The sequence below is a fragment of the Nomascus leucogenys genome, chromosome 9, assembly GCF_006542625.1.
Source record: "Nomascus leucogenys isolate Asia chromosome 9, Asia_NLE_v1, whole genome shotgun sequence".
NCBI lineage: Eukaryota > Metazoa > Chordata > Mammalia > Primates > Hylobatidae > Nomascus > Nomascus leucogenys.
In genome coordinates, this window is record NC_044389.1 from 13,697,515 (window position 1) to 13,723,871 (window position 26,357).

General features: G+C 48.5%; 1 protein-coding gene across 1 annotated transcript in view; it reads right to left on the reverse strand.

The window, feature by feature from the left end:
- LGR6 (leucine rich repeat containing G protein-coupled receptor 6) overlaps positions 1–26,357 on the reverse strand; it is a 123,262-nt gene that overhangs the window by 28,117 nt on the left and 68,788 nt on the right. The window contains exons 5-6 of the mRNA XM_030818643.1: positions 15,570–15,785; positions 11,264–11,335 (exon numbers count right to left, since the gene is read on the reverse strand). Of these exons, the coding sequence (XP_030674503.1) occupies positions 11,264–11,335; positions 15,570–15,785 (288 nt within the window). The remainder of the gene's footprint in view (positions 1–11,263; positions 11,336–15,569; positions 15,786–26,357) is intronic.

Here is a 26,357-nt window from a genome sequence, read left to right on the forward strand (position 1 = left end):
CTTAACTAATCCCTCAGCTTCATCTGCCATTTCAGCCCTCCATGGGTTGTGCCATTTTCACACCCTTGTGTAGTTTCTTGCGCCCCTCATGCCCTCAGCCTGAAATACCCTTTCCCCACATCCTCAGCTGTTGAAATCCTAGTCGTCCTTTGAAGTCCGGCTCAAATATACCTTTCTCCCTCAATCCAACCCAATCCCTGTAGTCAGAATGAGTCACTCACTCTCTCAGAACTTTTCTGGGATTTTTGTCCTCTGCATGCATAGCATTACAATGGTAATGATAGTGGATAATAGTAATTACTATGTAATAGTCATGGTTCTAGATGATTTGCATATATTAATTCATTTAATTGCCATGCCAACCCTTTGAGGTAGGTACCATAATGGCCTCCATTTTGGAGATGAGAAACTGAGGCACAGAGGGAGACAATCACTTGACTACAGTTCCACAGCTAGTAATAGAAGGGCGGGGATTGAAACCCAGGCAGTTTGAGTCCAGAGTTGGGTTTTCTGCATGCATATTGTCTCCCCAATGAGACAGGAAGCTTGTTGAGGTTGGGAAGCATATGGGTTCACTTTTGGATCTCCCACAGCCCAGGCACAAGGCCACACATGTGAATGTTCATTGTTGTAGATGATCATTTGAGTCCACTGTGCAGGGTCTCAAGATGGGGACTCCTTTGGCCTTGGTAGCTGGCTGCTTCATGGCTGTGTCTTGGCCTTTGGGATTAGACTCTAACATACAGACTCTTCGTGACTGCAGGGAAGGCCTCCCCTGGCACCAGGCTCAGTGTGTATCTTTCATTGCAGGATGGCTTATGATGCCCTCAACTTCAGCTGGAAAACTCATTCATGGCTTATCTTTAACAGCCCACAACCAGCCAGAAGCCCAGGAAGAGTTCATTGTTCTGTCTTCTACTCCCGGGAGCTAGAAGCCGATGGGGAGGGACTGAAGTTAAAGAGAAACCACTTCCAACTCCAGCCAGAGCGCAGTCTGGACGCTGCAGCTGTCCATAGTTAAGACATCACTTCATCTGCTCGGCTGTTTCTGGCCAAATATAATCAAAACAGATGGCAAATCCATGCAATTGGTAAAAGCAGCTGAGATGGCAACCCTAGCCCTAAGTTGTTCAAGGACCCACATGCCTAATTTTCTCTTTTCCATCAGGCTATGCAGAAATGGCCAACTTCAGAGATCTCTGAGGAGCCTTCCTGTAGATTCAGATGTAGATTCAGACGGCAGAGCTGGCAGGATTTTACAGTCACCCTGTCCAGTCCTTTCTTTCTCTTTTTCTTTTGTTTTTGAGACAGTTTTGCTTCTATTGCCCAGGCTGGAGTGCAATGGCGCGATCTCGGCTCATTACAACCTCCACCTCCTGGGTTCAAGTGATTCTCCTGCCTCAGCCTCCTGAGCAGCTGGGATTACAGGCATGCACCACCACACCCTTGTATTTTTAGTAGAGATGGGGTTTCTCCAAGTTGGTCAGGCTGGTCTCGAACTCCTGAGCTCAGGCGATCCACCCCACCTCAGCCTCCCAAAGTGCTGGGATTACAGGCGTGAGCCACCGTGCCTAGCCCCCCTTTTTATTGATGAGGAAATGAGCCTGGAGAGAGGAGGTAAATTGCTCCAAGTCCCAGAGCCAGGACTCAAACCCAGGCCTCTTGACTCCTGGTTTAAAACACTTTCCTATATTCTACACAGACTTGGATCCTGGCTAGGCTCTAAATAGCAGGGCTAACAAAAAAGTTTTAGGGAGAGAGGATAAATGGACGTGGAGGATTGGGCTTCTGCAGGAGTTTCTTTTGGTGCTTATAAGCATGTCAAAGCCAAATAATTATGATTTGGAAGTTAGATGTCTTTTTGTATGTTATCTGTGTTAGAGAGAGCTCTTGTCTTCTGTGCACCAAGAGGATCATCTTGAACAAATCTCTTAATTTTCTTAGCTCATTTCTTCACCTATAAATGGGACATACTCATTGCATAACACTGCTCTGTTCACCTGGTCCAGAGAATAGCACAGAGTACATGTTCAAATAATGCCAGTTCCTTTGACCTCTTCCTTTTACTAGACATAAGCTACTAGAATAGACACTTTCATTCTTTAGATACTACAAAAGTCAGCATGCAAGTTGGCCCATCCCCTTTTCATACCAATTAAGCAAGATGAATATCATTAATTGGGTTTCCACTTACATTTTTATTCTCAAGGCTAACATTTGTGTTTATTACTGGATCACAGATAAGGGCACATGGGGGAATATGGGTGAGCCTAGCTCCCCAGTGTGAAATGCAAAACACAGAAATTTTGGATAGATTGTAAACTCTGAATTGCCTTTTATCTCCCAAAGGCCTGGAACAAAGGCAAGCTAGCACAATGAATACATGCCTTAATTGCTTTTCTCATACTGCAGACAGAGCCTCTGTCCTAAATATGACTCCACATGCTCTGGGCAGATGACTGGGTGAGCCAGGAACCAACCAAAACTTTATAACTAATAGTATTGTTTTACCTTCTAAACAATCTACATAAAAGGCCACCCATTAATGTATGCAGCAATGAGTAAAGTTGTCAATTAGTTTCCATTGAGAGACACAGATGCAACCTCCCTCCTTCCACCTACGTTCTCTTTCCTGCCAGAGAGAAAATTCAGAATCTACCTGAAGCAATAGCAGTGCTGATTTTAATGAAAATGATCTCTTGAGATTGAGATTACTTGTTGCCCTGCCCTAATGAAGCACCTGGAACCACAGACACCTAGAATTAGAAGGGAGGTAAAAAGTAATAGTCCAACCTGCCCCCAAAGAGGAATCATCTCTGAGATTCTGGCCCAGTGAGGATCCAGTTTGTACTAGAACTATCTAAAGGGCAAGGCACTCACTGACATGCTGGGTGTCTGGTGCTGTCACTGTTGGGCCACTCTGCAGATTAAGTAATCCTTCCTTACTGTCAGCTGGAGTGCCCATCTTCACTTCCCTGCTTGGCCTTCATCCTGTCAGCTGGAAGAGCATAAAATGTAATCTGCCTTCCAAAGATGATCATTGTACTCTATCCAAGGCTCGTCTTCAGTTCTTTGAATCACATTTTGTGACACTTCATATTCTCACCACTCTCCCCAGGAGAGCCTTTGCCACACTTAAGACATGGCAGCCAGAACAGGATCCAATCCTCTGGATGCAATCAGACCTCTGTGGGCAACATCCCTCTCACCTGGATGTTTGGGGCCCGTTAATGCAGGTGACCTGAAGGCTCTGAGGTGTTCCTGACCACAGCAGAATGTGGCCCGATAATCTTTCCCAGAGACTTGGACCTGTTGGTCAAAAGCTGGGGTCTTGCAGTTCTGAACAATTGGCTTATGGGAAGGTGACCTGGACCAAAGGGAGGGCCGAGGGACCATCCTTGTGGGTTCAGTCCATATCCAGGCCATTTCTCCAAGACAGCATGGGACACCTGTGCCAGCTCCTGGGCTGTGAGAGGACTAACTAGATGACACTTACATCTAGGGTTCAGAGAAGAGGTCTGGGCTAGAGACTGCATATCTCGGAGTATAGATGTGATTGGGGTTGGGAAGAACCTTAGATGTTAGATAGTCCAATGCCTCCCAGTACAGATGGGAAAACTGAAGCCCAGAGTGGATAAAGATCTGCCAGGAGCCATAAATCTATTTGTTGAAATATTTGTTCACCAAACATTTATTACCTTCCCTGTGCCTGGCACTGGGTCAAGTGCTGCAAAGACAAAAGTGAACAAGACTCATGGAGAGGTAGGAGGCAGGCAATTAAGTGAGTAAATAAATTATTAGGATATCAAATTACGGTGCGTGCTATGGAAAAAAATTAAGTAGCAAACAGAGAGTGCTGGGAATGGAAGTTGCAAAGTGGTGACCAGGGAGGACACTTAAAAGGTGATGTTTGAGCAAAGTCTTGGAGGAGGTGAGGAAATAAACCATGTGGATAATGGTGGAAAGAACATTCCGGACAAAAGGAACAGGCTTGATGCAGGAGCAAACGTAGTGCATTCAAGGATGCCATCGTGCCTGGAGTAGACTGAGGAAGGGGTGACACCAGAGAGGCAGCAAGGGGCCACAGCATCTGAGGCCTTGTAGACCAGTACAGAATGTTGGCTTTTTTTTCTGGAGTATGATGAGGAATCACTGGAGGGTTTGGAACAGAAAAGTAACATGACCTGATTTGTATATTAAAATAGTCACTCTGGTTGCTGTGTTGAAAATAGATTGTAGGATGACAAGAATGAAAGCAGAGTGACCAAATAGAAGGCCACTGCAATAACTCAGGTGAGAGAAGGATGGCGGCTTGGGGCATCGTGGTAGCAGTGGAAGGGGTGAGAAGTGGCGGGGCCAATGGAGTTTGCTGACAGCTTGGATGTGGGATGTGAGAGAAAGAGAGTTGTTTTGGATGACTCCAAGGTTTGGGCCTGAGTAACTGAAGGAGTAAAGCTGCCATCACTGAGCTGGGGAAGACTTCTGGTGGGATAGGTTCAGGGAAAGCCTCCGGGGTTCAGTCTGGAAGTCTGGATATTTGTTAGATATCCAGTGGGCGTGTTAAGAGGGCCTTTGAATATTTAAGTCTGGAGTTCAGGAGATAGGTCTGGGCTGGAGTCATCAGCAAACATACAAGACCAGATGAGAACACGGAGGGAGAGAAGCGTAAACAGAACTTGAGCCTTGGGACATGCTAAGATTAAGGGGTTAGGGTGATGAGGTCAGAAATGCTGGGAATAGTGCATTCATGTTAAGTTCGAAAGAACTCAGGACTTCTGATCTAGAACCCTTTAGTCTCTGTGATAGCAGGGGCTACACTTTTTTGTTCATAAATGTTTTCCCAGTGGCTATAATGGTGGCCTGGCATATACTAAAAACTTAATAAATATTTATGGAATGAGTGAATCTAAAGAAACAGAAGAAAAGAGAGTGGTAATCTTTAATTCTTACCAGCTCCTCCTTTCTACAGATACGGGAGGGCCAGATCTGAACTTCGTTTCCTCTCCATGACATCTACTATGGAACCTGTGAGCCAAGCTCCCCACCCCCCTTAACCTCCCTTCTTTTCCATTCCAGACCAGCTGGCTGGGGTGCCTAGAGCAGTCGGGGGAGGGGGTAGAGTTCACAGCGGAAGTTTTGTCCCCATTGCCAGCAGGGGAGGGAGAGGCAGCAATGACAGGACCAGTGACCTTGGCTACCCCCCACACCAGGGCAATGGGAAAGGGAATGTTGTGCTGGGAAGAACTATTAATAACTCGTCATGGTCACAGAACGCAACACAAACTCATTGGGCAGCTCAATTTTCTGCCTGTTAAAAGTGATTAGCGGTTCTGCGGGGGAAGCCAGAAAAAAAAAAGTTTTATATGGAACAATAAATTCCTCTATAAGCCACAAAACCCTACAAATTTGCAGCTAATAAACCCACAAATGTAAGATGATTAAGAACTGGCGAGGAAAGAGTTCCTTGATTCTTAGCCTCAAGAGGCAGTGTGGTCTGATGGGCTGACGCTGGGCCAAAGGCAGAGAAACCCAAGTTAAAATCCTGGCTCTTAATTAGCTGGGTGTCCTTGAGCAAGCCATCCACCCTCTGTCTCAATCTCCCCATCTGTAACATGAGGATACACAATTCCTGCCTTGTCTTTCTCAACAAGTGCTTGGGGGATAAATAAGATATGAGACAAGACAGGCTTTCAGAAAAAAATATTTCTAATTCTCTTAACTGCAGGGAATTATTATTTGCCCAGTGACTAGTGGGATGATCACCACTTACCTTGAGATAGGAAGGCAAATTTGTGAGATTCATCTGGACCTCTGCCCCAACCTATTAGCCTGTCCCCAGAGGGCTCTGTCATGGAGCCCACCAGGATAGCTATATAGTGGGTTGAATTATATGTAGCCCCCAAAAGATATGTCCAAACCTGGTACCTGTGAATGTGAGCTTATTTGGAAAGAGGGCCTCTGCAGAAGGAATTAAAGATCTCAAGATGAGATCATCCTTGGTTAACAGGGTGGGCCCCAAATCCAATGGCAAATGTTCTTACAAGCAGAGGAGACACACAGAGGAGAGACACAGAAGAAAACAAAAAAGGCAACCTGAAGACAGAGTAAGAGATTGGAGTGATGGGTCTACAAGTCAAGGATTGCCACCAGACACTAGAAATGAGGTGAGAGGCATGGAATGGATTCTGCCTCAAACCCTCCAGAAGGCACCATCCCTGCTAACACCTTGATTTTGGACTTCTGACCTCTAGAACTGTGGGAGAATAAGTTTCTGTTTTTTTAAGCCACTAAATATGTGGTAATTTGTTGTGGCAGCCACAGGAAATTAACACAGTAGCCATGCCTTGACTGCCTGGAAATTCCCATCCATCCTACAGAGGAGATGAGACACAGCATGGACCACTGTGAAATGACACTTCTGGGTAACATCCTCCCGGCCACCTTAGGACACATTCCATCCAACATTAAATGGGAGGACAGGAAAGGAAGCCAACATAAATCAAGCACCTATAATGTTCCAGGCCCCATGTGAAGTCATCTCATTTAATGCGATCCTTACCAACAGTCTTCTCAATTGAAAACTATTATCCCCATTTTCTATTTATGGAAATCGAGGCTCTTGAGAAGTCAGGTGACTTGCACCTGTCACATGCTGGTGGCAGAGCCAGGAATTGAATCTAAGTCTGCTGAGTCAAGATGAATCCTCATTCTACCCTGGGAAGAACCCTGAGCCCTGGGAGGACCTCGGTGGAAGCCCACCTGGTTTCCTGTCCCTGGCCAAAGGCTGACACCAGGGCCAGGAGTGAGGGGTGGCCAGATACTCTCAGAACCAAGTCAGAGCCAGTTGCCAGTTTCCTGTTGGCATTAGCGGTTTCAAAGACACACACAGAGAGGAACATTTTCTAGCTACAGTCGCTGTTGACGTAAAAATGTTCTGTGGAAACAGATCACCAGAGCATCTGTCACCAGAGGAGATTTGATGTGGAAGGTACAATTTTGTATTATAAGGCAGAATTCAATACATTTCTTCTTTGCCCTCTTCCCATCCCAGGCCCCTGTTGAATGCTGGTCCTGATTTAGAGAGAGAGCTGGGGCCAGAAGATTTCTGTTCTCACTATGGCCCCAGGCTCTCCTCCAAAGGGAAGCGTCCAGCCAGCACAGGGCTCCAGTTGGGCCTGATTTGTTTAACGAGGTTATAACAAGGCCCAGGGAGCATCACCCAGGCCCAAGAGAGGTGAGACACTGTTGTCCCCAGGTCCATCTTGGGCCCTGTCCCCTCCTGGGTTCTAGCTGAGATTCAGCCATCAAGTTCCCAGATCTAGAGCATGAGGGTGGGCCCTTTAGGATACAATTGGGTTTGCTAGACCTTTTTTTTTTTTTGCAAAGATTTTCAAAGATCATTAGCTGTCAGGCTAGACTAGCTCCTCATGGCCTCCAGGCATACATTTCCAAACACTGACCAAGGGTTTCAGGTCCTGAGACCTCCTGGGAAAACCTTCCTAGAAATGTTCTTCACCATGCTCTCTTATCTCTCAGCCTAGATACCTGGGAAGTCCTATGATTGATCTGACCTTGACGGAGCTAGTGCTAAATGAAGCAACGTATTACGAAGCAAGAGGTATGGTTTCTAGTGGTTTACCATCACTTGCAAACTATAGAGACATGGGCAACTCACCCCCAAATACCTACATTTGGTCTGATCTGGTAAGTGGAAATACTACTTCACAGTCTGGGGGCTAGACCACCTCTGATTCTCAATTTCCCAGCAAGTTGGGGTCATCCTCATTGTGGAAGTAGAAAGGAGTTGTGGATGCAGGATGGAGCATGACCTGTCTGCTTCTGGCTGAGGTTTCTTGGCAAAGTCTGGAATGATGATGACTACATCAGGAGAAATGTCCTGGGAGCTTCCTTCCTACGAGGTCAGACTTTCCCATAGGGCAACAAGGTTTCTGTAGGAAGGGGGTGGGGCGGGTGGAGTTGGCACAATTTGTTCTGCTAAGCAAGAGAGAGGTCTTAACAGTGCCCATCTCCTGAACCCTGCCCAAATGACTTGGATTTGCTGGCCCTTTCGGAGTAAAAGAGAGCACGGTGTATGTCTCTCACACTTTCTCCCCATCTCTGAGGTAGCCCATTGTGCAGATGAAGGAATTGAGGCTCACAGAGGTGAAGTTACTTCATCTGGCTGACCCAGCTTGCAGAGGCAAAGCCAGGGTTGGAAGCCAAACAGCCTGGTCTCCAGAGCTGAGGGCATAACAGAGGCTGTGTTGCTGCAGGTGCATTTGTGATGGGCATTTCTGTGCTGTGCTGGGTTGTGGGGTGGGACTGCCTATGTGGAGTGAGGGTCATGCAGGGCTTGAAACATGTGGCACGTGTGCTGCATGTGCACATGATTGGCTGTGCAGTTCCAGATGCCTGTGTGACCACACGTGTGCATGCCCGCAACTGGCCCCTCCTCCCCAGGTGGTATGGCTGGGGGCTGCTTTCCCCACTTAGAGGAGTCTGCAGAGGAGCCAAATCACAGCTCCAGCCAAACCGCAGCTTGGGCCGCAGGGGTTTGATCTTCCCTCTGCTGCCGGAGATGAGAGAAGTCTAAGTGGCAGAGATTTACAGGGCCTGAGGGAGAAATACCCTTCCAGTGAGAAGCTCACATGAAAAGCTCCAGAGTAATAACTGAGGCTGCAAAGCGTGCCAATTATGCAACAATTAAAAGGTTTGACTATCATTTCTTTCTCCTTTTATTCTCCCATCTACTCCTCCCCTTGCCACATCTGGCTGCCCCTGCAGGCTCCCCAGCAAATGCTCTGGGGAACAGAGGATAGAGAACACACTTTTCCCCTTTTTAATTGGAGATCAAAAGTTGGAAGAACAACTCACCCCCTCAAGGGCAGGAAGAAAGGGGTATTGTTGAGATGGAGGCCCTCAGAGGAGGGGATGGGAAAGGAGAAGGGAGTGTAGGGCAGGTTCCTATACAGCTTGTCAGGGTCTGTAAGAATTTTACACACATCATCTCACTTAATCCACAGGCCAACCATGTAAGATTAGTTAACTATTACTGGCATTATGTTTCAGATTAGAAAATGGAGACTCACAGAGGCAAATGATTTGACCAAAGTCACACAGCTGGTAGAATTGGCATTGTACCCCAGGCTGTCTGATGCCAAGGGCTTTGCCACCAGGCTCCTAGCCTTGGCTTTCCCATTGGTAAAGTGGGTGCAGGCCCTGGGCTTTGTGTGATGGAATCAAGTGCTCCCGTAGATGAAAGGTACAGTGGGCGCTTAGCGGCAGGATTGCTCTGTAATTCAGCCAGCATCAGCTGAGCCAAATGCCCTGCGCGGCAATCCAGTGGCTAATTGAGAAAGAATTAGGCAGTGTGCCCCAAAAGTGAAGAAACAGCTGCTAGTTGGCTTTTTAGAGGTGCCAACACATAGCCAGTATATGTACCCCCTCCCCAACTGATTTCCCAGCAAAGCTAACAGCGCCCACACTCCAGGGCCCATGGCATTGGACTCCCTCCTGCCCTGCTCATCCATGGCAACTCCAAACACTGCCCTAAAAGCTCTTCTATCTCCTGAGGGGAGGTGGCTGTGGGCACACGGGCTTTTGCAGGGTAATGACTACCATCTCTTACATCTAGGATTCCCCCAAACAGCTGGCACATAGCAGGCTCACACAGTCCACATTTGACCCAGACAAAAGAGGACAGCAGGCTCTCCCCTAGGGACTTTCATGTATGTTTTCTCATTAATGCACCCTAAATCTGCTCTGTCTCTAACTGAGGGAGTAACTCTGGGCAGGCCATGACACCTCCCTGGACATCAATTTTCTCAGATGTTGATTGAGTGGGCTAGACTGTCCAGAGTTAACTGCCCAGCTGTTTATGACAGCTAGAGAGGGAGGAACATGTAGCCCAAGTCACGCACAGTGGCAGGGAGAGGTTCCAATTTTCCTGCCTCCAGGCTGGGGCATGTCCCCCACACCTCAGTCCTCAGTCTTCTGGAGGGTTAGCATGCCGGCAAAGCTGGGCTGGCTCTGCCGTTTCTCCTGCTTCAGGCTGAGCCCAAGAAAGCGGCCACACTCCTGGGTCTTGTGCCCACAGGAAAAAAGAGTGGAGCTTGGGTCTCAGCCTCCCCATTACTTTTCCCTGCACCACCACAAATGCCATTAGCCCAGGCCTCCTGGGATAGGTTTTGCCAAATGGTTTTCCCCAATACATTGCTTCCCAGGTCACAGCTTGACTCTCAGCATTTTCTCCTCTGCTGCTTTGGATTCTTGAAAAACTCCTCACCTCAGGAGTGATGTCCTGGGGTATACGTGGGAGGGGGTGGAGGATAAGGGGGGTTGGTTATGCATGGCAAGGTGGAGCAAGTGGGGGGCAAGAGAAACTGTGACCATCCCCCTGACACCATGAGCTCTACCCCAACCTCAATGGCTCACACTTGGTGACCGAGGGTCCTTCTCTCCCCATCGCCCCTCTCCGAGGCCTGTACCAGGTGGCCGTGGCAGCCAGCTCCCTCATGGGAGCTGAGGGACCCCAGCTGGCAGAGACAGCCACACTTAGAGAGCCCAGCCAGTTGTTTGCTCAAGTGGGGCCCACTCAGCCCACTGTGTGGGGACTGGCAGGACTCCAGAGGAAATGATGGGAGGGTTTGGGTGTATTCTGACCTTAACTGAATTCCAGGATGATGATGTGTGAATAATATGGCTTTTTGAGAGTCAACAGCTTGGGTGCTTCTTATAGTAAGGCTGGAGTGCTCAATGGGCCATCTCCCCATTAATCATTTAGCTAGTTTGACCAATTGGCAAACAGTCCCAGCATTACTCTGCAGTATTACTCTCCCTTCTGTCAGCAGCCACCCTTACACAGATGTCAAAACTGCCATCAAGTCAGCCCCAGCTCCACCCCCATGCCTTCTACTCCCCAGGCTTCATATTTTAATTCCTTGAGCTTCTTGCAGTTCCCATTTCTGTCCAGAATTTTCATTATTTTGGTGGTCTCCGCCCACAGGGAGATCACAGGTTCCTACTCCCTGGGCCATTCTGAACTCCCAGAGGGCACATTCTGACCACCTGAAGGAGGAAGAAATTCATTCTCAGTGACACTCCAGAGAAAGTGCCAGGGAGGGGCATGTGGGTAAACAAGCCCGGGGCCAGAACCCAGCATCCCAGGACTGCTGGCTCTTCCCTCTGTGCGCCCCCTCCACTCCAGGACTCCAGGCTTTTATCACCAGGCAGGACAGAGTTTGACCAAGACCTCAAAACTCACAGTGTCTCCAGATTGTGCAGCCCCTCGAAGCTGTGGGTCCCCAGATGCTGGATGCGGTTGTTATGCAAATGCCTGCATGGGAAGGAAAGACGCATCAGAATGGGTGCCCATGGCACTGGGGCCAGGGGATGGAAGAGCACACGGTGGCATGAGTGGGAACGTGGAGGCAGAAGCATGGACAGAATGACCCTGATGGTCCATCCTTTTGTTTCCAGGAACAAACTGACTGGCCAAGACTGACTTCTGAAGCCACAATCTCCAATTCCACAGACTACCCCATTTTGATTTCCTATTAAAGGAAAAAGGGAGAGGAGAGCCTCAGGCCAAGGCTAAAGCAAGTTCCCCCTAAGCTCTAGAAGACAGGTCTGTTGTCAGAGGGGCTCAAGTCTGAGGCTTCTTCTATGGCTGGGCTCCCCAGGACCCAGTCTGCCTGACTCAGTGGCCAGACGTACTTACGGGAGCCAACAGCAAACCACTGCAGACAACATATAATTAAAGGCAAAGCTTTTTGTTACAACTGGAGAGAGCTACAGACACACTCAGAGAACAGGCAGATTGGTGAGGCCAGAGGAATCAAGGCAGGCTTCATAGACGTGGTGATCCAGAGCAGGGCCTTGAAGGACAGGTGAACTGAACAAGCAGAGGGAAGGGCATTCCAGGCAAAGGGGCACCCAAAGTGATGCAGCTTGAATAACTGGACAGAGCTATCCAAGCATAAGCTGGAAAAAAACAACATTACATGGAAATTATGAAAACATACAACAGGGAAACAGAGAGCAAGAAGAAAGAGGATACAAAAGACAGGCAGAGTTTCAAGCCTACAAGAAAAGATAACTAATGAACCAGGAACACAAGAAAATTTATCACAGTAGACTTCTGCTACAAAACAATCCAATAAAACACTATTTCAAAGACGAATGTTCTTAAGTGAAAGGAAAAATGACAAAGTAGATTAAGGAAATAAGTTGAGGACCAACACTATATCACTTAAAAAAATGAGTCAATAAATTTAAAACAAGGGACAGTGCAGACACTGCGAAAAATTGAATTGGTGTCAGAGAGAAAACTTGAGATAATCATGGTGACTATGGTTGAATGAGACAAAAATGTTAAAACAAAAACTAAATGCTGAAGATATAAAGGTGATTTAACACAAGCATAATTGATGTTTCTGGAGCAGAGAATCCAAAAATGAGACTGAAGATGTATTCAAAGACATAATACAAAAGAAATCTCTAAGATGACGAAAGAATGGAATCTGCAGCTCAAAAGTATACATTGTTCCGGGATAATTAGATGCTGACTATTCTACACTGTGGCATATCCTAGTTAAACTATTAAATTCAAGAATTTAAAAACATCTTCAGGCAGAAGAAGGAAATCACTGACAAGGGGAAGAAAATCAGGCTGGCCTCCAAGATGTTGTACAAATACAAAGGCAAGGGGCAGACCTCACCCAACATAGATGGGTAAGGACTGGACTCCTGTGAGCCTGGGGATTTAAAGCTTCTGTCTGTCTTCCCCATCCTTACCCACCTGCTCCATGAGGTTCCGTTTCAGGAGACAGACTCCTGTCCCCAGGGAGCTTCTGATCCAAAGGGGAAAACACCGCCTTCTGGGAGTGATCTCCCCTTACTGAGGAGTTTTAATTTTTCCCATTTCCTTCACACCTATAAACCAATTGTCATCAAACTTTATCATTCTTCTTACCTGCTGTTGAACTCCCATCTCCATTTTCCACCCCCTTCTTCCTCCCCCAGCATCTCAGGTCCAGACCATCTCAGCTAAACATCTAGCTCCAGGCCTCCAACTCCCTCCCCTAAACCACTCATTCAACCCTGGTGTCTTGGGCACCCCAAATGGTCCAGTCTGGGGGAGGTGTTGAGGTTTATAGTCCAGATAAAGAGACAAGATTACACACGACACCACTGCTGTCCAACTACGTGCTACCTAGGGGTCCTGTTGGTGCCAGAGCAGTGGTAAGGGAGATTCCACATGTGGTAGAGCAGCCTGGATGGTGAAAGCTGAGGGTTGGGGTTGAAGAAAAGCCCTTTCTCCTCCACCCTGCTTGCCTGCTCACACCTCCAGCCAGGCCCCTGTACAACCCTTAATTTTAACCAAGTATCTTTTTTGCTTCCCATCATATCCAGTCTTCCTTATCTTCTTCCTGGGCCTTCCTACAGCTCATCCTGTAGTCCCTGGACAGCATTCCCCAGCATCCTGTCCACTTCACAGGTCACCTCCTGCTAGATGCCTCTCTCCTCCATCCCATGAGTTGGAGGCAGGTGAAGGATGAAGGGGTAATGTTTCTAGCCTCTCCCCATGCAAAGGGACCAGTTTTCTCTATCAGCTTTGCTCCCACACCAGTAGGTTTTCTTTCCTTAGTCCCTTGTCCCTCCTTGTCCTCAGTGAGCCTCCCCCTCAATCCCTCCTAGATCTATAACAGGCCTGACTTATAGGCCAATTCCTTGACTCCCACCCAAACCTTGGAGTCCCCATGACTCCCCTTCTTCTTGGTCTTCTACCTTCTGAAAATCTCTCAATCAGGTCAATTCTTCCTTCAAAACAGCCCTCACAGTCATGCCTTCCCTTCCATCCCTTCTGCCACCTCCTTAAACTACTGGACTTTGATTCATACCAAGAACCTCTGAACTGACCTTCCTGTCTCCAGTCTGCCTCGGTTCCAATCCAGTCTTCAAATTAATCTTCCTAAAATACTCCCTTTTAACCCTTGCCTGACAACCTTCAAGCTTCCCTCCCACACGAGAGAAGCCAAACTCTGTTCTGACAATGAAAGTCCCGACATGCACCTTTCCAGCTTCTTCTCCTGAGCTCTGCATGGGGAGCCTCTGCTCCAGCCACACTGGCCTGGTCACTGGCAGCCAAACACGCTTACTCTCCCCTCCGTGTCTTTATTGCCATCTGCTTGGAATGTCCTCATTCTCTTCATTTCACCATCTTTCCAGGCCCAGGTGCCACCCCACCTCCCCCAGGAAGCCTCCCTCCCCTCCACCTCAGCCTTCCCACCTATGCTGCTATGAGTCTGAACTTATCATCTGGCTGTGTTAGCATAAGTTTCACTACATCATTTATTATTTTTTTCCCATATTTACTCTGCTCTTTAAATTGGACTGAAAGTCCCTCAAGGGCAGTGGCTATATCTCATAGTTTTTTGAGTTTTCAGTACACCACATGGGGGCTCAATAAATGCCTGTTCCTTCTCATCCACCTGGGGCCAACCATGAAGTTCTTATTTCTCCAGTAATCTTATCCCTCACAGAGGCCTGACCCCACCCCCTCACAATGTCACGGGGATGTCACCAAAGTTAGAACCAATCACCTTGTTCTGTTTACCCTCTATAAATACCCCCCTGCCCCGTAACTCCCAGAAGAAGGGAGGGTATGGCACCCTGACAGAATATAGTCCACAAGGATATTCACCTTGGTTCTCCAGCTTCCCAGGACAGAGAATTAGATAAACAAATTGGTGCCTGCCTTTTCACCTCTCAAATGGAACTAGGTATCATCCATTCCCTGGCTTAGAAAATCATGCCAGATCTTCAAAAGCGGGGGGCGTAGGGGCAATTTTACCATTCAGTAGAGTCACTAACATGCATGTTCCTAAGCCATGCTCCTGCAGCAATTAGTGTGTAACCCAAAGCAATTATACATGACCTCCAAGCCCTTTTAGTAATTACCCTATGAACTTACCAATCATTCATAGTAATTAGCTGGGAGCTAATTTGCCCTCTAGAGTTCCCACTGGGAAGGCAGAGTTAACCCCAGTCCCCAATTCCTGCCAGGGATGCTATCTCCCAGGTAATTACAGTGATGGGGCTTTGCTGTCTAATTATAAGTGATGGCTTTTCTCTGCTTCTTAAGGCCTGGGAAATGAGATGAATTTATCCCATCCCTGTGCCAAAGCATACGACTGCATCATCTAATTGTCAAATATGGTGGAAATTACTTAAGAAATTCTTGATTTATATTCCAATTATCAAGGTATAGTTATTATATGTGCATGGCAAGAAAATAATAGCTTAATTCCTACTTTCTGATGATAGTACCCTGGCCCTTTAGTGACTCTCAGAGCACTTTTCAAGCTCTCATGTCATTCGACCTCATGATAACCCTATGGGATCAACAGGGAATGGTCATCCTCATGCTTTTCCAAAGGGAGGCCAGAAGGTTTAGCAACATGCAAAGAAGAGCAAAGCTAGCCAGGCTCCAATCCAACTCAAGTAAACATGCAGCCCCCAGCCCCCAGCAGGACCCCACTGGGGATGGGGAACAGAGCAGCACTCACAGCACCACAAGGCTGGTGAGATTCTGGAAGGCGTAGTCGGGGATGTGGCTGATGCGGTTGAGGGCCAGGGTCATGGCCTGCAGGGCAGGGAGGTTGTTGAGGGCCCTGACAGGGATCTCCGTGAGTGCATTGTCGTCCAGCCAGAGGTGGCGGAGGGAGGACAGCCCCTCAAAGCTCCTCTCCGGGACCAGGGAGATGAGGTTGGCATCTAGGCGCCTGGTGGAAGAGAGGATGGAGAAGGGTCAATCCAGGGCAAGATGCAGACCAAGCTTTGGGGCTAGACTGGGCCAGCCAGGCCCTCAACAAGGCCTTTGAGGTTCCCTGGGACTAAAGTTGTGACTTGGCCGCCATGTATGCTGTATCCGACCTCTTCGAGTTCCCATATTTGGCTCCATTCCAACCCATAGTTCTTTTTTTGTTGTTGTTGGGAGACAGAGTCTCGCTCTGTTGCCCAGGCTGCAGTGCAGTGGCACGATCTTGGCTCACTGCAACCTCCACCTCCCACCAACCCATAGTTCTTGATCCTTCTTGATCCTCTATGCCACGTTTCTATGAATGACCCCACCTCTTCCTCTCAGACCCAAGGCTGAACCCATAGCCTGTTTGTGGATAGCCAGTATTTCCCTTCACATCCATACTCCCAAGCTTCCAAATCTATGCCGTATTACCCTTGCTCTCTGAGTGTGACCTCGACCTTCCTAAACGTTCTATGATAGTCCAAGACCATATAATGGAGATGTTCTCAGCATTGGCAGAGGGAAATGTCCTCCCTCTGAACTGAATCAAAGAAAAAATGCCTTTCCAAAAGTGTAAGCCCTTCCCTGTCACCCATTCCTAGCACCACCTGTTCCTTGTCCCTTCAAGGGCCCAGGGGGCAAGGGGCTCCTGCTAAGGTCCTGGGGCTTCTTGCTCAGTTGATGACCTCCGGGAGGCCCCTGCATGCCACAGTTGAAGTTCTTGATTAGCTGCCTCTCAGAACAGGTGAACAGATGGTGGGTGATCCTGTTTGTGCATAACCAGAGATTCTAGGGTGATACGAGGATTACTGACGGAAGACCTAGAAGATCTTAGCGGCCCAGCAAAACAAGATTTTTCAACCTTAGCTTTTTACAGATGTGCCCAGGCCATGATAGCCTTTATCAACATGCTACTGTCTCTGAGCCCCAGGTTGGGACTCGAGCTGAACCCCTCTTGCCCTAAGCATATGGTCTCACAGGGACCAGACAAACTGACCTGTACCATGGATCTATTGCTGGACTTCCCTATCTTGAAGTGAGGCTTAGCCCTGAGCCATGGTCCTCCCACATAGCCATATGGCATTTAAGCCATGGAAACCCCAGCCTTATCCACAAAGGCCCTACAGCCCCATAATCCTGAACCCAAAGGAGAAGTGATGTGATCACTAGGGTGGGATGGGGTGATATTCTTTCATCCCAACAGCACAAGCCCCCTTGTAGAAGGTCCAGCAGTGCTTCTGTCCTTTCCCTAAGCATCTCATCAGTGCTATCTCTCTCTGGAAACCTCAAATACCATTGGGAAACACTCCCTAGCTCACCAGCAAGGGGGCCATGGGTGGATGGGCCAACACTGCAGTCTTGGGTGTGAAAGCGCATTCACCAGGACACTCTTCAAAAGCTGTAGTTAGGAAAGACTTCCCACCCACATCAAATCTGACATGATGGGACCAAAAGTCCTTCAGTGAGTGCCCTCTGCTGGCAAGGCCTGTCACCTTGGACATGGTTCTCCAGTGGTGGCCATCACACCCTCGATGGTCTGTGGCTGAACCACCCTGGGGAGCTTCGTGGAAATGTGGACCCCCATGGACCATCAGCCCCAGCATCACCTGGAAGCTTGTTAGAAATGCAGAATCTTAGGCCCCACCCCAGACTTACTAAATCAGAACCTGGATTTTAACCTGATTCTCAGGTGATTCATTGATTCATCAGCACAATAACGTTTTCAAAGCACTGAGCTAGGTTTTCCAGATCTGATGCTCCAGTCTAATGACCTTGGATTGCTGGAGAAGAGAGGAAGACTGAATGAGGATGTAGAAAGCCATTTCCTGCTGTGGTTAGTGCTCAGCTGGTCCTGGGAGCCCTCGTTCTTAGATTTGATCATCAATTACTCCAGGAGATGAGGGCTCTACCTCAACCTCCTGCATATATGACCATAGCAGGCACTACATTCAACTGTGAACTCGCAGCACCCAGCACAATGCCTAGTTTGCAGATGGCACTCAATGTTTTTAAATAAATGGGCAATAAATAAACGAGGGAATAAATGCCCTCTGAATCCTCTGCTTCCAAGCCTCAAACTGATGGCTTGACCAAGCACACCAGGAAGCTAGAGGAGACCTGGACAGCCCCCCTTACCAGGGGTGGTCGGAGATCCTGGCTGTCCTGCTTTGACACCCCATTCTATTGCGGTGAGGGCTCTCACCACCCGCTTTCCCCCATCTGCAGATGCCCACCCAGCAGATGCCCAGACTCTCCTCCTGACCCTGGGAAAGCCCTTTCCATGGGAGCAACATCTTAGTCCCAGATTTTCCAGAGACCACAGACAGATACCTAAGCCCTGAGTCCTGCTTAGGACCACACGGAAGAAGTCACATGTGAGATGGCCTTCTTAAGGGAGGATAGGATTTCAACAAGGAGAGATGGAAAGGGGTGTCATGAATGAGGGCCTTGAGGGAAGAGAATGCAGGTCCAGTGTGGATGGGGGAAGGGAACAGAGATTTTGGATATCCTTAAGAGGTCAAATTGATGGCCGGGCACGGTAGCTCACGCCTGTAATCCCAGCATTTTGGGAGGCCGAGGTGGGCGGATCACCTGAGGTCGGGAGTTCGAGACCAGGCTGACCAACATAGAGAAACTCTGTCTCTACTAAAAATACAAAATTAGCTGGGCATGGTTGCACATGCCTGTAATCCCAGCTACTTGGGAGGCTGAGGCAGGAGAATTGCTTAAACCTGGGAGGCGGAGGTTGCGGTGAGCCGAGATCACACCATTGCACTCCAGCCTGGGCGACAAGAGCAAAACTCCACCTCAAAAAAAAAAAAAAAAAAAAAAAAAAGAGGTCACATTGATAAGGCCCAGCAACCCACTGGATGTGGGGCCAGGGAGGGGCCTGACATCCTGACAGATCTCGCAGATCTGGGCCTTGCTCTCTGCTACTGCCTCCCTAATGGGTAAATTAACAGATCCAGGAAGCCTGACTCCCTAAGGGGGGCAGTACCTCCTTCTCTGAAGCTCAGGGCAGAGAATATCCCTACAGTAACAACCATGACACCAATAATAATCACTGTCTCCATTTATTGACTCCTTGTCATATGCCAGGTATACAATACCAGGTACCGTGTCCTGTATCTTCTCAAAAATGCCATTGAGGTAGCTCTGATTAGCCCCATTTTACAGACAGATTAAGCCCCCTAAGGCCCCACAGCTAGTAAGCTGCAGGGCTTAAATCTGAACCCAAGTTGTCTAACATCAAAATTCATGTGCCTCACCATTGTGTGGTGTTGGCACTGAGGTGCATGATGCGAGGTAAGAACCTGTTCACCTAGGTGTCCTGCCCAGGCGGGACACCAGGGCAGAGATTGTGGCTGAGCTGAGAAGATGGCCATGTACCATAAGGAGGTGCTAGGAGGCAGGCAGGAAGTGGGTCAGGGCAGGGCAAGGGGAAAACTTATTCTGTGAGCTCAGGGGACACTTGGAAGTGGCCTTTGCTATGCATGTGCATATGTGTGAGTACACACGTTTGCCAGCCACATGCATGTGCACGCTCACACATGTAACCTACAGTCCTGGTTAGTCCATCTCCTGCATTTTGTGTAACCCATAGGCAGGAAAGCTTGGGAAGGGCCCTTTTGTCAGGCTGGGCCAAGCATGGCACTGGCTTAAAACAGGGCCTTACTTTCTCAGCCTCTTAGGGAAGGGCTGGATGGGCTGAGCCTCCAGGCCTCTTTCCGCTCTGTCAGACAGAATCTATCTTCTGTCCTGGCTCATTATATCCTGAAGTGGCATGGTAGAGCAGCTGATGGCTGGAGAGGGGAGGTGTTTGCTGCCCTGCTCCTGGTACTTGGGAACTGGGACACACCAAAGGAGAAAAGGAAGCAAACTGGCAAATGAAGAAGGGGGAATGAGCACATGGAAGAAATCAGCCAGGCCTGTGTTTGTGTTTGGGATGAGCAGAGAGAAGGGGCGTTTACACTCAGGCCAGGTGGGCTTGGGGGTGGGGCATGGACCCAGGGTAGCACTGCCAGATATAGCAAATAAAACAACATGCTGCCCATTTAAATTTGAATTTCAGATAAATAATAATTTTAGCATAAATATGTCCCGTGTAATATTTGGGACAATGCCCAGTTAAATCTGAATTTCAGATAAGCAAGTATAAGTTTGAATAAGTCCCATGCAACATTTGTATTTTATCTGGCAGCTCTGACCCAGGGGGCTCCTGTGATGTGGAAGGTGTGGGCTTCGCCATCACACAGATGTAGCCACAAATCCCCTTCTTTAACCTTTTGTGTTGCTTTCCTCAGCTGTATGGTTTGATGACCTGCCCACCCCAGAAACAGTGAGGACAAACACCCCCTTAGAGGGAGACTCCACGAAGCACAGAGGGGAGTGGAGGAGGCAGCAGGAGACAGGCGCAGTATTGGCTTCTATTAAACTTTCTCCTTTCTCCTCTCTCCCCACCCTTTTTTTTTTTTTAAGACAGAGTTTCACTCTTATTGCCCAGGCTGGAGTGCTATGGTGCAATCCCAGCTCACTGAAACCTCTGCCTCCCGGGTTCAAGCGATTCTTCTCCCTCAGCCTTTTGAGTAGCTGGGATTGCAGGCACCCGCCACCACGCCTGGCTAATTTTTTGTATTTTCATAGAGACGGGGTTTCATCATGTTGGCCAGGCTGGTCTCAAACTCCTGACCTCAGGTGATCCACCCGCCTCAGCCTCCCAAAGTGCTGGAATTACAGGTGTGAGCCACCGCGCCCAGCCTCCCCTCTCTTTTCTTGTTGGATACCTGCTTCCTGCCCCCAGGAACCTCTGACTCTTGGGGACACCTAAGGGTCGACACCTGGCTATAGAGCAACCCCTCTTACTATCTCACCCCCAAGCTCCCGGTAGGGTAAGGTGCTCTCTGGAGAATTCCCCCACCCCTTCGAGTCAGGGTTCAGGCTCCCCTGGGATCTCTAGTCCTCTAGGGTAGGTGGGTCCTAGGCTCCCCTGCCATCTGGCAGCCAGGAGAGGGGTATTGGATTGCTGAAGGAGTCTCTGAGCGGCCAGCAGAATCTTCCACTTGGGACTAAAAGACCTTTTTAAGCAGCTCCGTGTAGAAGGTGGGAGAGCCAATCTGATGGACTCTGGCTTGGCAGGCTGAAGAGAACAATTATACCAATTAAGCTCTGGAACAGAATCAACAACCCCCAGCAGCACCTCTCGTTCTCCCACGTGGACCTGGGCCCCTCAAGTGATTTCTGATTATAATTCTTACCTGCAGTAATGGGGCAGATTAGCAGGGACCTTGCAGGCCAGTTCGGGCTTGCTTAGGCTCTGGGGAAACAGCTTAACCTGTCAAGGGCCAAACTGCTTCTCATACTCCCCCAGCTAAGGGCTGAGGCTGAAGCAGGGAGGGAAGGAAGGGGACCCTTCCCTCCAAGTCCCAAGGGGCATGTGGTGTGAAAGTTGCCAGGTCATAGGACATCCCAGGGAGATGGGGACATAGGGTCCTGGTCCGAATTGACTGAAATGAGATGAGGACCTAACAGGGAGCAAGTGTAGCAGAAGAGATTTAGGTTAGACAGCAAGAAGTGACCCACTGACAGCAACCCAGGACAATAGTGTACACTAAGAATCACACCATATCAGAGCCTCAGGGAGCCTTCCAGCCTCACTCGTCTCATATGAGGAGCCTGAAGCCCAGAGAGATAAAGAGAAATGCCCAAAGGCAGTGGTAGGGCTGGGACTCAAACTCAGAGCTTCGCAGGGCGTGGTGGCTCATGCTTGTAATCCCAGCACTTTAGGAGGCTGAGGCGGGCGGATCACCTGAGTTCGGGAGTTCGAGACCATCCTGACCAACATGGGGAAACCCCATCTTTACTAAAAATACAAAAGATTAGACGGGCATGGTGGCACATGCCTTTAATCCCAGCTACTTGGGAGGCTGCGGTAGGAGAATCACTTGAACCCTGGTTGCAGAGGTTGCGGTGAGCCAAGATCGCGCCATTGCACTCTAGCCTGGGCAACGAGAGCAAAACTCTGTCTCAAAAAAAAACAAAAACAAACATAAAAAAAAAAACAAAAAAAAAAACAACTCAGAGCTTCTTTTCACTCTACCAGTCTGGTTCCCCAAAAGCGAAGGAATGACAGAGAGACTCACACTTCTCTGTGTAAGACATGGATATGCAAGAAGCATATCTCTATTTGGAAACCAGGGGCCCTTACAGCCCACAGAGGACTAAATCAACCTAATGGACCCTTTCTGGGATGTATTTCTCTAATCCATCTTATATCCTACCAGATCTTAGTCAAATACAAGACAAAGGGGACAGATTCAGGGGTCTGAGTGGGCCTCTAGCTAACTCATGGATGTCATCAAATATTCATTTAAAAGCAAGCACTCATGCAAAGCTCCATGCTCAGGGCCTTGCCATAGTACCTGCTCCCTGAGTGCAGGCTGACTTTAAATTCAAAGGTCAGTGTGCCCTAAGGGAGATGAAGAGGAAAGCAGGGCAAGAGGGCAGGTGTCCTCCTCTTCTGTTCCATTCAGGTCAGCCACAACTTGGGTCCCCTCCCTAGCTCTGAGCCACACTACATGAGAAGACATGGCAATCATAGGACAGAGGGCTTTAGGAGCAGAGAGAGACTGAAACCCAGAATTCATGAGGAAAGGTGGGCCTGAATGAAGTAGGCTCCACAGGGCTGGGGCACATCCAGGGAGGAATTCCACTTCTCATCCAAGAAGAGGAAGATGATGCCTCCAGAGTCTCTTCCATGACATGGTCTCATCCTAAGAAAGTATCTCCAGCCAGTCCTAGTACCTTAAGTATCCCTTTCCCTCCTCAGCCTATCAGGGTTTTGCAGAGTGGGAAAGGAAGGCCAAGGTTCTGTTTCAGATGCTGAAAGCTCAGGAGAAGGGGAGCCCCTAGCCAGCTTTCTTCCAGTGACTTACAAACTCAGGTTGTTGAATTTAGTGGGCTTCTCTGCCCAAACTCCCACACCAGCCTGGCTGCCTCCCTCTCTCCTTGAAGCTGCCCATCACTAAGACCCTCCTGAATAGTAGTGGTTACATAATGAGAATGAAAAGCCTGTGTTCTAAAATTACTAAGAATCTCAGCTGGGCACAGTGGCTCATGTCTGTAATCCCAGCACTTTGGGAGGCCCAGGCGGGAGGATTGCTTGAGCTCAGGAGTTTGAGACCAGCCTGGACAAAACAGCAAGACACCCTCTCTAGAAAAAAATTTCAAAGTTAACCAGGCATGGTGGCACGTTCCAGTAGTCCCAGCTACTCAGGAGGCTGTGGCAGGAGGATCGTTTGATCCCAGAAGTCGAGGCCGCAGCGAGCTGTGTTCACACCACTTCACTCCAGCCTGGGCAACAAAGCGAGACCCTATTTCCAAAACAAACAAACAAAAAACTTCAAGATGGCAATAGAGCACTAAACCAGGTTCAGGCCCCTTCTGCTATCAGGGCCCTGGCAAGCACACAGGTCGCAGGCCCATGAGGTCGGCTCTGCTCCTAAACTAAAAAATCTTCAAAAGCTGTGGGCTAGGCCTTCTCCTGTTCTCATTTCCTAACTCTGTGTTTGAGAGGAGGAAAGAGACTGGGAGGTAAGATACCTTGGGGACAAAGACAGTTCATTTGACACAGGATTACTGATTGTTTGCCCCTGGCCAACCCCAGGCCTGGTTTTCATCTCTGAACCCCCCACCCCTACTTGGCTACATAGCTGACTTTCAGTTGAACACAGGGAGAGAATAGAGAAAAGATGTGGATGGGGAGGGGGACATCTCAGTCTCTGGTTGGAGTACAGAATGGAGGGTGGAAGGGGGAGGATATTCAAAGTTAAAAAAAAAAAAAAAAAAAGCAGCCACTATGGAAATGGTTATTCTGTGGGGAAGATAGTCCACGTGGGAGCCGTTGATTGCCTGGAGGGACCAACAGCCCTGACCAAGAGCCTGCCAGGGAAGGCAAGGATTCCAGCAGGGAGCAGGCTGGCACCTGCCAAGCAATGAGGAGATGCCCTTGGGCCTTCCATAGGCAGCAGGGCCCAGCCTCCCACACTAGCACCAGCCGCCAGTGCCAGGTGCCAGCCTCTGCACTGAGGGCCATGGGGCTCCAATGCGGTGGTGGGGTCCCCTGCCCATGGTATGTCCTGGCCCTGCTTGGTAGGAGGGCTTGCTCGACTGGGGAACACACTGAATCTGTACCCACAGACTCCACCAACTCAGGCGCGGGTGCTCATGAGCCTCTGCCTTCCCAAGGACTGACACCCCTTCCAGCCCCTCTCCTGGATAACACAGCCTGCATTCTGTGAAGGCCCTTTATGGTCTCATGAGGGCTTCCATAAAGCTCTACTGCCCCCACATCCCTCCCTCACTACCAACAGACTGCCTGAAATGCCTCTCATTACAGATGGTATCATTCCTTTTGTCTTCAATTCAATAGGATTGGATTAAATACAATAAACATTCATTGAGTGCCTACTATTATGCCAGCCTTGTGCTCAGTTCTAGGGTTCAAACTTGAATAACACATAGTCTCTTTCCAGAGAAGCTCTTAGACTATATACTTTGCTGTTTTATAAAACAATATAAAAACCTTAGTTTTTATATTGAGAAGGAGCTAATTGCCAGGTGTGCTCAGCATTTACATATATTATCATATTTAATCTTCACCCTAGCCCTGTGCAGTAGGAACCTTATGCTTCCCATCTTGCATGCAGAAAAGGAGGCTCAGAGGAATGAAGCCATTAGTCTGACTTCAAAGCTACCACTCAATTCAGGCTTATTGATAAGGCTTCTCCTTATTAAGATTTGAACATCAGAGCCTGTCCTGAAAGGCCTGTCCCATTTAATGAAAAGAAACCTTCTCAGTTAAGGAGTACAGTCCTAGCCAAGGCCCTTAAGGGGCTGAAAACTGGGGCTGTAGCCAAAGGGACTAAACAGTGTGTCTGCACTAGAAGTAGTCACCAAGCCCAGAACCCATATGACTGGACTCCAGACCCAGTTACAGGAAGTTCGCCTTCAAGCAGGTGCCAGGCATTGACCTACATACAATCTGGGAAGCTAAGGACTCCCCAGATCCATCATCCCTCCATCCTGGGTGTTGCATGCCTCTGGTATCCTCTAAGACAACACTGTTCAATAGAGCTTTCTGCAGAGACATATTCAGTATCCGCCCTGTGGCTATTGAGCTCTTGAAGTGTGGCCAGCATGACTGAGGAACCGCATTTTAAATTTTATTTTGTTTTAATTGACACATGCCATACTGGATGGCATAGTTCTAAGAAATTAGCCAGGTGTTCCACGCAAGACATGAAGGATACAGAGATGAATGAATTTGGTTCCTGCCCTTAAGGAACTCATAGTCTAGCAATGAAGATTAACAAATAACCAATTGTGATTGTGCGTGTGTGTGTGCGTGTATGTGTTAGAGAGGAAAAGAGAGCCTGTGTCTGAAAATGGTGTGCACCAAGAGTTGAGGGAACGAATTGAAGGGTGTGGAACCTTCAGCCAGGGAGGTAGGACAAACTTCCTAGAAGGAGCAAAGAGGAGACATTCACGTGAGTCTTGAGGAATAACTGAATTTTCACCAAATGGATGAGGGTAATGAGCATTTCTGGCAAAGAAGGATGTGTGCAGAGGTACTGACCAAAGAACAATATGGGAGAGGAGAACAACTCATCTGTGCTGAGCAGAGGGTCCTGGATGACGCAGGGAGTGAGGGCTCGGGTCAGATGGGAAAGGTAGTAGGGAAAAGAACATGTGGGTCCTTGGGGGCTTTATGGATCTGAACTTTAAATTGTAGGCACTGGGAAGTCTAGGTTGAGAAAGACCACTCTGGTGGGGTGGGTGGGGGTGTGAAGGCTGGCAAAGGTCGTGTTCCTGCTGATACACAGGGCGCTATGACTTCAGATGAGTCCCTTTCCTTTCTCCAGGATCAGTGTCTTCACCTGCTCAAGGAGGGGTTCACTTCAAGAGTCCCTGTGGCTCTGTCTGTCTGAGAGTCTATACCTTCTTTGGACAAATTAGTCTGTGCTATGTACCTGTGTCCCCAAACAGGCCAACTTACAAACACATGGTGTTCTGCAGAGGCACAGAGTAGCCAACCCACACTCCCCCAGCCCCAGGCATCTCAAGATGACCAAATTCTACCATTTGGATAATATGCTTTTTTTTTTAGAGTGTAGAAGCTGCCTGTTATTGTTTTGTTTTTTTTTTTTAAATCTGGAAAGTATTATTAGATAGCCTTTCAGTGGAGAACAGCTTTTTGAGAGAAGCTTCTAGAAATGAGACACAGACTTGGAACACAGGGAGCTTTGAGCCAGAGAGATGAGGAGCTGGGAAAGATGGTCGACAGAGGTGGGAGCCAGTAAAAGGCCAACTTCAGAGCTTTGAACAACTTTACCCAAGTGCCCACTTTGGTCACTTTTCTCCCCCATTACATGCGAAGACCCCTGAAGACACGGGCTGTGTCCCCTCTTTCTCTGAAACTTGCCCATCATGGATATTCAGTCTGTGTTTTTTATTGATCCAGTTATGGGCACTTTCAGCATTGTTCAGAAAATTG